This window comes from Oncorhynchus kisutch, linkage group LG20 (genome assembly GCF_002021735.2).
Source record: "Oncorhynchus kisutch isolate 150728-3 linkage group LG20, Okis_V2, whole genome shotgun sequence".
In the NCBI taxonomy this organism is placed as follows: Eukaryota; Metazoa; Chordata; class Actinopteri; order Salmoniformes; family Salmonidae; genus Oncorhynchus; species Oncorhynchus kisutch.
The window spans coordinates 38203804-38216631 of NC_034193.2; the positions used below are offsets into that span (position 1 = coordinate 38203804).

The 12828-nt window shown below is 45.2% G+C and overlaps 1 protein-coding gene across 1 annotated transcript in view; it reads left to right on the top strand.

Moving 5' to 3' along the window:
- The window catches only part of LOC109875535 (heterogeneous nuclear ribonucleoprotein L-like), a 65083-nt gene that overhangs the window by 28652 nt on the left and 23603 nt on the right, over positions 1 to 12828 (top strand). Inside the window, exons 3-6 of the mRNA XM_020467875.2 lie at positions 510 to 747; positions 7664 to 7749; positions 9618 to 9714; positions 9832 to 9904. Coding sequence (XP_020323464.1) covers positions 510 to 747; positions 7664 to 7749; positions 9618 to 9714; positions 9832 to 9904 — 494 coding nt within the window. The remainder of the gene's footprint in view (positions 1 to 509; positions 748 to 7663; positions 7750 to 9617; positions 9715 to 9831; positions 9905 to 12828) is intronic.

The window sequence follows — 12828 nt, forward strand, 5'->3', positions numbered from 1 at the left end:
GAAGTAAAAACATGGATTGTTGCTTGACACTCATCAAATGTCTGTAACATGACTGAAACAAGGTTTGTTGATTGATTTATTGATTGACTGAATTTATTAGATCATTAAAAGTATCAGGCTGCTCCAGCCGGAGCCAACATTACATACATAAAACATGATTGAGAATAAAAACACATTAAAGCCATGAAGTTTATTTCCATTGAGGTCGTCTTTGGCAGCAAGATGACAGGTAGTTTCCAGGTAGTTTACACGATCACTGTTTTCGACAGATATTGCATGACAGTCTGATTTATTTGTCGAGTGTTGCACAGCATCCAATAAAAAGGGAAACCTTTTCTCTGTCATGAGACAAAAATGACGAAACTCCCACAACAATCGTGTGCCTTATAACCACATTTCATGCTAAGTAGCTATCAACATTTCCTACATTTTGTCAGTCACCAGAGATCAGCCTCGATGTTGCGGTGGGTTACTAATTGTGTCTTTGTCACTGGGTCTTCATTTGACAGCTACGTCATGATGATGCCGTTCAAGCGTCAGGCGCTGGTGGAGTTTGAAGCCATGGAGAGTGCCGACCAGTGCGTGACATGCGGGGTCAACGAAGCTGTCTACATTGCCGGCCAGCAGGCCTTCTTCAACTACTCCACCAGTAAGAGAATCACGCGGCCAACTAATGCCGATGACCCCAGTAGTGGCAACAAAGTCCTGCTCCTCTCCATTCAGAACCCCCTCTATCCCATCACCACTGTAAGTTCATGCCAGTTCAGTGCAATGGTTGAGTTTACAATGTTGACAATATTTGTGTTCAGTATGGTTTAGTTGACGATTGTTTAGTTTACAATGGTTTAGCTTTCAATAGTTTAACTTACGGTAGTCAACCCACTGGGCACAAGCTGGTTAAATCAATGTTGTTTCAATGTAATTTGTCAACATATTGTGATGTGGAATTTACGTGAAAAAATACATTGGATTTGAAAACAGTCATGAACTGTCATCAACTGTCGTTTTGAGGGGTTAGACAAACCTTGCATAAAATATGTTGAATTTTTACCTTTCCACAACGTCAGATCTTCAACGTAATATCCATAAGAAAAAAACAATAGGCTGGGCAGCTGCTCCTACTGGACAGTTGATCTATCTACAGCTATTCCTTCTGTCCCATCCAGGTTTTTAACCAAACCCAGGTTAGCATTAATATTTGTCACTGACTATTACCATAATATAATAATATGTATACCTTTTAGCAGATGCTTTCATTCAAAGCGACGTACAGTCAAGCCTGCATAAATTTTACATGTGGGTGGCCCAGGGAATCAAACCCACAATCCTGCCGTTTCAAGATCCATGCACTACCAACTGAGCCATACAGGACCACTTAATTGGCGCCGCATGTCACGGCCTGTCGGCACTCTCCATGGCGTCGAACGCCATCATCATGACATAGCTGTCAAAGGAAGAACCAGTGACAAAGGCACAAATTAGTAACCCACCGCAACATCGAGGCTGATCTCTGGTGACAGACCACATTTAGAAAATGTAGATAGCTACTTAGCATGAAATGTGTTTATGGGTTCAGAGATTACATCTCTAGAATACGGCACACGATTGTCATGCAAGTTTAGAGATTCTGTCTTTACTCAGTGCTATCGTGAGAGTGATTGTTGAAATCTCACTGTTGCCATCGAACTCATTCCAAAGGGTAGGTTCACAGAGCAAATTAAATGTAACCATACTTTATCAATCATTCTGTATATCATCAATGATGCTATTTAGCCCAGGATTCAACAAAAAATAGACAATACATAAAGGCATAGGGTTTCAAGCTTTGGTTGATTTGAAATGGAGTCTACGAGTGTCACGCCTTGGCCTTAGTTATTCTTTGTTTTCTTTATTATTTTGGTTAGGTCAGGGTGTGGATTTATGTGTTTAGTCTTGTCTAGGGGTTTTGTATGTTTATGGGGCTGTCCCCTTTCTAGGTAGTTTTGTATGTTTATGGGGATGTTTCCGTTCTAGGTAAATTGTATGTCTATGGTTGCCTAGATTGGTTTTCAATTAGAGGCAGCTGTCTATCGTTGTCTCTGATTGGGAACCATATTTAGGCAGCCATATTCTTTGGGTATTTTGTGGGTGATTGTTTCCTGTGTCAGTGTTTGTGCCACACGGGATTGTTTCGGTTAGTTCACGTTTATTGTTTTTTTGTATTTGTGTTCATGTTGAGTTTTTTTGTATTAAAAACCATGGACACCTACCACGCTGCGTATTGATCCTTGTTTCACCTCTTCAGAGGAAGAGGAGGAAATCTGCCGTGACAGAATCACCCACCACAACAGGACCAAGCGGCGTGGTGACAGGCAGCAGGAGCAGCGCAATCAGGACTTCTGGACATGGGAGGAAATCCTGGACGCTAAAGGACCCTGGGCACAGCCAGGGGAATATCGCCGCCCCAAGGCAGAGCTGGAGGCAGCGAACGCGGAGAGGCGGCATTACGAGGAGCAGGAGAGGCAGCGATGTCAGGATTATTGGACTTGGGAGCAGAATCTGGACTTTACGACTTGGGAAGAGATAGACAGGTGGGCGGTCGACCCAGGGAGAGTGCCAAGGCCGCCTGGGATTCGCTGGAGCAGTGCGAGGAGGGTTACAGGAGAATGGAGTTGGAGAAACGAGCACGGCGGCACGGTAGGAAGCCCGAGAGTCAGCCCCTAAAATTTATTGGGGGGGAGGGCACAAAGGAAGGATGGCGAAGCCAGGTAGGAGACCTGCGCCAACTTCCTGTGCTTACCGGAGAGCGAGAGAGACCTGGCGGGCACCGTGTTATGCTGTGGAGCGCACGGTGTCCCCAGTGCGGGTGCATAGCCCGGTGCGGTACATACCAGTTCCTCGCATTGGCCGGGCTAGAGTGGCATCGAGCCAAGTGCCATGAAGCCGGCTCTACGCATCTGGTCTCCAGTGCGTCTCCTTGGGCCGGCGTACATGGCACCAGCCTTACGCATGGTGTCCCCAGTTTACCTGCACAGCCCAGTGCGGGCTATTCCACCTCGCCGCACTGGCAGGGCGACCGGGAGCATTCAACCAGGTAAGGTTGGGCAGGCTCGGTGCTCAAGAGCTCCAGTGCACCTGCACGGTCCAGTCTATCCAGTGCCACCTCCACGCACCAGCCCTTCGGTGGCAGCTCCCCGCACCAGGCTTCCTGTGCATGTCCAGAGCCCAGTACTCCCTGTTCCTCCTCCCCGCACTCACCCTGAGGTGCGTGTCCTCGGCCCAGTACCACCAGCGCCGGCGCCACGCACCAGGCCTACAGTGCGCCTCGCCTGTCCAGAGCGGCTAGAGTCTCCCGCCTGTCCAGAGCGGCTAGAGTCTCCCGCCTGTCCAGAGCGGCTAGAGTCTCCCGCCTGTCCAGAGCGGCTAGAGTCTCCCGCCTGTCCAGAGCTGCTAGAGTCTCCCGCCTGTCCAAAGCTGCTAGAGTCTCCCGCCTGTCCAGAGCTGCTAGAGTCTCCCGCCTGTCCAGAGCTGCTAGAGTCTCCCGCCTGTCCAGAGCTGCTAGAGTCTCCCGCCTGTCCAGAGCTGCTAGAGTCTCCCGCCTGTCCAGAGCTGCTAGAGTCTCCCGCCTGTCCAGAGCTGCTAGAGTCTCCCGCCTGTCCAGAGCTGCTAGAGTCTCCCGCCTGTCCAGAGCTGCTAGAGTCTCCCGCCTGTCCAGAGCTGCTAGAGTCTCCCGCCTGTCCAGAGCTGCTAGAGTCTCCCGCCTGTCCAGAGCGGCTAGAGTCTCCCGCCTGTCCAGAGCGGCTAGAGTCTCCCGCCTGTCCAGAGCGGCTAGAGTCTCCCGCCTGTCCAGAGCGGCTAGAGTCTCCCGCCTGTCCAGAGCGGCTAGAGTCTCCCGCCTGTCCAGAGCGGCTAGAGTCTCCCGCCTGTCCAGAGCGGCTAGAGTCTCCCGCCTGTCCAGAGCGGCTAGAGTCTCCCGCCTGTCCAGAGCGGCTAGAGTCTCCCGCCTGTCCAGAGCGGCTAGAGTCTCCCGCCTGTCCAGAGCGGCTAGAGTCTCCCGCCTGTCCAGAGCTGCTAGAGTCTCCCGCCTGTCCAGAGCTGCTAGAGTCTCCCGCCTGTCCAGAGCTGCTAGAGTCTCCCGCCTGTCCAGAGCTGCTAGAGTCTCCCGCCTGTCCAGAGCTGCTAGAGTCTCCCGCCTGTCCAGAGCTGCTAGAGTCTCCCGCCTGTCCAGAGCTGCTAGAGTCTCCCGCCTGTCCAGAGCTGCTAGAGTCTCCCGCCTGTCCAGAGCTGCTAGAGTCTCCCGCCTGTCCAGAGCTGCTAGAGTCTCCCGCCTGTCCAGAGCTGCTAGAGTCTCCCGCCTGTCCAGAGCTGCTAGAGTCTCCCGCCTGTCCAGAGCTGCTAGTCTGCAAGGAGCCGCCAGAGCCGCCAGTCTGCCAGGAGCCGCCAGAGCCGCCAGTCTGCCAGGATCCGCCAGAGCCGCCAGTCTGCCAGGATCCGCCAGAGCCGCCATTCAGCCAGGATCCGCCAGAGCCGCCATTCAGCCAGGATCCGCCAGTCAGCCAGGATCCGCCAGAGTCGTCAGCCAGTCCGGAGCTGCCCTTCAGTCCGGAGCTGCCCTTCAGTCCGGAGCTGCCCTTCAGTCCGGAGCTGCCCCTTAGTCCGGAGCTGTCCCTCAGTCCCGAGCTGCCCCTCAGTCTGGAGCTGCCCCTCAGTCCAGTGGGGCCATTTAGTAGGGTTGCCAATCCTAGGTCGGCAGCGTATGTTTATGGGGCTGTTTCCGTTCTAGGTAAATTGTATGTCTATGGTTGCCTAGATTGGTTCTCAATTAGAGGCAGCTGTCTATCGTTGTCTCTGATTGGGAACCATATGTAGGCAGCCATATTCTTTGGGTATTTTGTGGGTGATTGTTACCTGTGTCAGTGTTTGTGCCACACGGGACTGTTTCGGTTAGTTCACGTTTATTGTTTTTTTGTATTTGTGTTCATGTTGAGTTTTTCATATTAAAAACCATGGACACCTACCACGCCGCGTATTGATCCTTGTTTCACCTCTTCAGAGGAAGAGGAGAAAATCTGCCGTGACAACGAGTTAATACTAGATATGTTTGATTCACAACTCCATCTCAACCAAAAATAAAAGTTGAAGCATAGGATTAAATCAAATAAAACTGTATTTAAAGTGAATTTAAAGTATGATTTGATTTAGTCCTATTTTTGAACATATATTGGTTTGGTTGAAATGGAGACGTGAATCCAACATATCAATTATTAATTTGTTGACAAACTGGAATTGAAGCCAAACTCAGTGGCACAGATATCCAAGCAGAAGATGCATCTCCTTCAAATGTTGATATTTGGTTGTGTTGACAACCAAACACAATTCAACATCACTTTTGCAATACGGTAAATAGCCTATTAACTTGTCGACAAGTTAACAAATTATCATTTGGATTTACGTCTCCATTTAAACCAAAAATAAAAGTTAAAGAATAGGATTAAGCCAGATGGAACTATCCAAGCAGTTGATACTGTAACGTCCAAAGAGTGAGTGTGTGTGGAGTCAGGCACAGAGAGCCAAGGATACGGGAAAAACCACGCTTTAATGTCCAACCAATAAAATGTACAAATAGGTGACTCCGAAACACAGGCGTAAAACACTCCACCTAACATACACACTGGTCAAAAACGGACAGTGGAAAACCCACAATAACAAACACCATCATTTAACAGAAACAAGCCCGCACAAACACCAGCGGGCTAATCAAACTTAAATAGCACCAACCCAAAAAACCCAACAAGGAACAAGTGAAAACAATTAGACAAAACCAAACGAAAAGGGAAAAAGGATCGGTGGCTGCTAGTAGACCGGCGACGACGACCGTCGAGCGCCACCCGAACGGGAATGGGAGCCACCTTCGATCGTATTCGTGACAGATACATATCCTTTAAATGTTGATATTTGGTTGCATTGTCAACCAAACACAATTCAATATTATCTTTGTAAGACAGTAAATAGCATAATGTTAAGGCTATTTTGCAAACTAATAACAGTATTTATTCAACCTTAAAATGAGTAGCACATCCATGGCTACATTATGAGGTTACTGTAACAATAAATGTCTTCTCATGTAATCATAGAAAGCATTCAGTGTCGTAGATCTGTAGAAATCTTTGCAATTGCAATAATAATCTGTACAAAAAACTCAAACGGCATCGATCCACCATGTACTTTAATGTCATCTCAGGTAACGACAATCCAGGTCATGTGGCTGTGCTATTAGATCAAGCACAGTGATAACACATTAAGTTGTGTTAAACTAAATATCTGACATTGTATTCCCATTTGAACTTTGTTGTGCTTTTAAATGGTTGAAGCACAGTGAAAACACATTTAGGTGAAAACTAAAACCAAAAATCAGACATTGATTTTCCATTAGAATTTGGTTGTGCTTTTAGGGTTAGGGTTAGGGTTCTCTGGTTGAAAGCATAGTAATAACACATTGGGAATTAAACTTTTGGTTGTCTTTTTGAGTGGGTGAAAATAGGTTGGAACCACATTGATCAACGTATCTACCAAATATCTGTAATGCTCCGGGTGTCGTGGGTGTGGAGTCAAACGCAGGAGACAGAGAGTGCAATGCTGTGCGTCTTTAATAGCACCAACGCACCACAGGGTTCTCGCAATAGTAACGGCCCCAAACACAGGGAATGAAAATGTACAACGGAAAAATCACGAGCAGGCACTAACACGTACCTCTACAACAGAGCCGAAGGTTACACTGAAATAATCCCGCACAACAGTCAGGCGGGCCGGCTGTCTAATAAAGACAAACTAATTAAACATAAACAGGTGCTAGCAATAAACATACAAGGAGGGGGAGGAAAGACAATCAGTGGCAGCTAATAGGCCGGTGACGACGACCGCCGAGCGCCACCCGCCCGGGAAGGGAAACCACCCTCGGTCGGACTCGTGACAATATCACCCAATTCTCCACGTTGAAATGACATGGTGTGTCCAGTGGGAAGCTTGCAACGATTTTGTTCACAATGGTTTAGTTTAGGATGGTTTAATTTCAAATAGTTTATTTGGTTTGGCTTACAATGGTTTAGTTTATCATGGTTTATTACACAATGCCATGGTTTAACTTATGGTATTTTAGCAAACGATGGTTTAGTTTATCATGGTTTAGTACACAATGCCATGGTTTAGCTTATGGTATTTTAGCTTACGATGGTTTAGTTCATGATGCAATGGTTAAGTTTGCGATAGTTCAGCAATGGTTTTGTTCACAATAGTTTACAATGTTTAAGTTCACAATGGTTTAACTTTACAATGGTGTTGCTTACAATGATTTAGTTTACATGCTAATGTGGCATGTTATTTACAATGGTGTTGCTTACAATGATTTAGTTTACATGCTAATGTGGCATGTTATTTATCTCGGCAACCCAGCAGCTCAGCCACAAAACGTAAAGTCTAAAATGTATGTTTAACAGACAGCCAATCTTCTATCCATGAACAAATATAATTAAAAGAAGCACGAAGAAATGCGTTTCAACTTGTGGTGTCGGTCTGGGTCATCTAGAAAAATACCACACAAACTACTAAGCGTTTAGGAAACTGTTCCTAATTATTGTGTTCATTACAGCATTAGTCAGAACCCAGTCGTTGCTCTTCTGTCTTCTAGGATGTTCTGTACACAGTCTGCAATCCCATAGGCAACGTGCTGCGCATTGTCATCTTCAAACGCAATGGAATCCAGGCCATGGTGGAATATCCTTTCTGGAGTCAAGCTGGGCTACTGCAGGCGTGTGTGTACGTGCATGCACGGGTGGGTTTGTGCCGAGGATGCATGTAGAGTGGAAGCATGTGCATGTGTATTGATTCAAGAGTCTGTCTGTATGAGTGATTTTGCGTAAGTGTCTGTGTATGTCTCCCTGTGGGTTTGTATGAGTATGCACACCTGCATCAGTATGTCATTTTGGAGTGGGAAACAAGCTGTCAGTCAGTGCTGGCCCCACACACAAACGCACTCAGGCTGTAAAAAGCTTCAGAGTAGAGGAGCAGAGCCCACTCCACTCGACCGGGTCCTCGAGAGCACTGAATCAGCATGAGCAGCATTCCAGCGGACGAGATGGCCCTTCATCAAATATGGATGACTGTCTCTCGGCATCACACACACACACACACTCCTGGCACACACACACTTCGCATGAATAAACACCTGACAGCACCAGCGCTCACTTATATGTTGTAAGCAGTGTGTGTGTGTGTGTGTGTGTGTGTGTGTGTGTGTGTGTGTGTATTATGGTTTGCACACCTCCAGTATGTGTAGTGGGTTAGTGGCCATATTTCAACACACTTTTCATTATGCAAGTCTTATATCAGATTAACAGCCTATGTAATAATTAGCATGTTGTAGGCCAGTCAGTGCATGCAGTTCTGGAGTGTGAACCACATTTGTGTTCAGTTTTTGTATCTTCTTGGAAAAATGATCAACAATGGGAGGTACGTTTTAACTGATATACTGAAGTACTGATACTGTTCCCTTATTTATAATCACATTGTAACGCAATGGGCAGCTGTTTATATTTACTGTCTGGCATTACAAGACATTTCACTTTGTCTCCAAGTTGGCTCATTATGTGGATCATGTACAGCTATCAGTCAAGAGTTTCTTGCTAATGGTAACACTAGGAGCAGAGATTGGCCAATGGGAATTCAGGAGACAAGGGATTGTTGTCACTGTTGTTTCAGGTTTGGGTTTTATGGGAGATGGATACTTAAAACCCCTGTTTTATTGCCACTGGGATGTGGTTACCGCGGCAATGGGGGTTTCTAAGGTGCTCTGTGTTGCATGTGTGTATGATTTGATCTGTGTGTGTGTTCCAATGGGCGTACCATCACATACTGCATTTTATCATATAATATTTGAAGACAGGCTCAACAAGCGAGAAATAGAAAGACAATTTGGCCCACCTCAATTAGATTTCAATTATATATTAACAGAGACATTTTGGACCTTTTTAGGTTTTTATAGTGCATTTTACTTTTACTACCGAATTTGCATAACGATCTACTCGTCTGCAAGCTGGAAGCAGAGCAGCTTGAAAAGATGTCATGACGTTAGAGACTACAGTCACTACTCAGCTACACTAGAGTAGCTGTAATCAGCACAGTCACTGCCAATACGGTTATAGAATAGGGCCTTGTTCAAATATTCTTAAAATGAATCCTTCCTTCCTATCTTCAACTAATTACTGATCTGACATGAATGGATTGATGTAAGCAAGCTTTCCATTGTAATTGCACCAGTTATGCCTTGTCAGATGAGGGATTACTTACAAGGAAGCGAAGGAGGAGAAGGTATTTTAGGAGGATTCGAACAGGGCCCTATTCTATAAACTAATCTGCAATTGCAATTGCTGAGCTGATTACAGCTTCTCTGAAGCAGAACTACATTGGGCTGAGTGACCCAAGAGTATGTGAACAGCCTTAGTCGTCTGCAGGGTGGCTTGTAGTTCTTGCTCCATCTCCTATGTTATTGCCTTCTGGTCATTGTGATTCTACTCTGTTTGCCACACAATGTTTTGAATTCCACTGAGATCCTCCCGGTTGCTCTTCCTTAATGGTGTTGCCACGTTCGAAACTGTCAAAAACGCCCAGAAGGCGAAATCGGCTCTCAACGGAGCAGACATATACGCCGGCTGCTGCACCCTGAAGATCGAATACGCTCGGGTAAACACACACACTCACAAACCCACATACACACACAGTGCTCACACACACTCCACCAGGATCCCTGTGGACCCCTAACACACATGCAGCGGTGCTCTGCTCTCTCTCCCCATGCAGCCCACGCGACTCAACGTCCTCCGCAACGACAATGATAGCTGGGACTACACCAAGCCCTTTCTCGTCAGGCGAGGTACGATATCCTTCCTTCTCTGCTGAATCTGTTCCTGTACTAGGGTCATATTCATTAGGTAGCAAACTGAAGAAAACAGACTGGAACAAGGAGAGACTACCTGGACTTGTCCAATAAGAAACGCTAATTTTAGATCTCTGTTGCAAAACGTTTTAAACCATCCTCCGTTGCATGCTCTAATGAATACAACATTTGTGTGTGCGTTGTGTATGTCACTTCTGTTTTACAAAGAGCTGAAATTAAAATATGTTGAGCAGAGCAACCCTCAAATCTGTAGCCATGGTTGTCAAACCATTTCAAAACCCTTTCAACCTTCACACTCCTACAGACCCATAATCAGTTGAAATGAGCTGTGACAAGAAATGAGTTCCGCCATTGTGGTTTTACATTCGTTCCTTAAAGATCGGCCATGAATCTCAATTTGCCAGTTCGTCTGTTGTTTTCTCTTCAACATTAGGCCTCAGTCTTTGTCCCTGCCTAGTCTTCTTAATTTCCTAACTAAAATGAGTCAAAATAGCCTCTCTGTTAAAAAAATATTGATTTTCTATCAGTCATTCGCACTTGTGCCATCAACGAACCTTGGTAACATACATATCCTTTTGTTTTACGTATTAATTGCCAATAGAAATGTCAGATTTAGCTGTTTACCACTTCCTGTGCGTATAGTGTTGTAGCTTGCTGTTGCGTTAGCGCCCCCTACTGCTCAGTGCTGTAGGTCAGAGTGGGTACGGCCCAGTCGTCAGTACAGGGTTTCCCAAACTCATCATCAAGCTTTGATTATTTGAATCAGCTGTGTAGTGCTAGGGCGAAAAACTAAACGTGCACCCAGGGGGGCCAGGACCGAGTTTGGGAAACCCTGGCCTAGTAGTACCTTCACGTTTGAATCACAAATGGTATTTTATCCACCAACCCCAACCTTACCTTATCCAGATATCAAATGTTATTAGTCACATGCACCGAATACAACCACCTTACACCTTAAGCACCTTACATGCAGATGTGTTTACGTACTTAGTTAGGAAGAGAGACATCTGATTGGGTATACATGCTCTAATTCAATATTTTATTGCAACCAATCAATCACATTTATTTTCTAAAGTCCTTTTTACATCAGCTGATGTCACAAAGTGCTGTACAGATACCCAGCCTAAAACTCCAAAGAGATTATAACAGTACATGATCGTTCTTCCAGACGTTCATAGATGACCAACAGGGTCAATAGTTTAACACCTCAGGAGTAAATGTCAGTTGGCTTTTCATAGTCAAGAAAGGATTCAATTATCTGTGAAAACAGATTAAATCAGATATATTCATGAGTGGCATGTTTCGTCACAATATTGTTTTGAATGTTCCTTTTAGGACTGATGACCAGCTAAGCGTTCTACTCAATGCAGTCTCAATGGACACTGATGAAGATTTAGTCTAAAGTACATTACTGTGGCTTTGAAACCCAATGACATTTCAAAAGGGGGCAAATCATTTTTAGGACAAGCTTTTGTCGTCATTGTGATGTCGCCAGATTTACTTTAGATACAGTATAACTTTAGATTGAGGGGAGAGCACTAATATTTTAGCTAGCTAACATTAGCATTGCTAGCTATTTCTGGCAGATTTTTGTAGCTGATGACAAAATTGCCATCTCTCTAAAACAAACTTGACGACAATGATGGCAAAGTTGTTTTCTACAAATGATTTGTCTACTTTAGCAATGTCATCGTATTTCCATGCCACTATAATGTACATTTGATTAAACAGTCATTAGCCCCCGTTCCGAAAGACTGGGCATTAACAATCAGACATCAATATGCTGCAGCATCTGTAGAACGTTCATTGATAACAATGGCAACGGTGCGACTGAGTGACGGAGGTGCAACCCATGAATATGCGTCCACTTCTATCAGTCTGTCCTTGAATAAATCTTTATGGAAACATTGGCTGTTTTTATCTAATGCAGCAAGTCTTTGAAAAATTAAAACATTCATCCCTTTGCCATGGCCATGGTAACCTACATTGCATGGTACAAATGCTGACACAAAATATTGAAATACAATGAGCAAGCTCATGTCCTTGGATTTGTCAGTGCTGAGTAGGCCCAGAGAATAAAGCAACATCGATGAAGGGCTATTGCTAATCCCCCCCCTCCACGCCCCTTTAATCTTTCATTTGGTCATCTATCTATTTTCAAATCAAATCAAATCAAATTTTATTTGTCACATACACATGGTTAGCAGATGTTAATGCGAGTGTAGCGAAATGCTTGTGCTTCTAGTTCCGACAATGCAGTAATAACCAACAAGTAATCTAACTAACAATTCCAAAACTACTGTCTTATACACAGTGTAAGGGGATAAAGAATATGTACATAAGGATATATGAATGAGTGATGGTACAGAGCAGCATAGGCAAGATACAGTAGATGGTATCGAGTACAGTATATACATATGAGATGAGTATGTAAACAAAGTGGCATAGTTAAAGTGGCTAGTGATACATGTATTACATAAGGATGCAGTCGATGATATAGAGTACAGTATATACGTATGCATATGAGATGAATAATGTAGGGTAAGTAACATTATATAAGGTAGCATTGTTTAAAGTGGCTAGTGATATATTTACATCATTTCCCATCAATTCCCATTATTAAAGTGGCTGGAGTTGAGTCAGTGTCAGTGTCAGTGTGTTGGCAGCAGCCACTCAATGTTAGTGGTGGCTGTTTAACAGTCTGATGGCCTTGAGATAGAAGCTGTTTTTCAGTCTCTCGGTCCCAGCTTTGATGCACCTGTACTGACCTCGCCTTCTGGATGATAGCGGGGCAGGCAGTGGCTCGGGTGGTTGATGTCCTTGATGATCTTTATGGCCTTCCTGTAACATCGGGTGGTGTAGGTGTCCTGGAGGGCAGGTAGTTTGCCCCCGGTGATGCG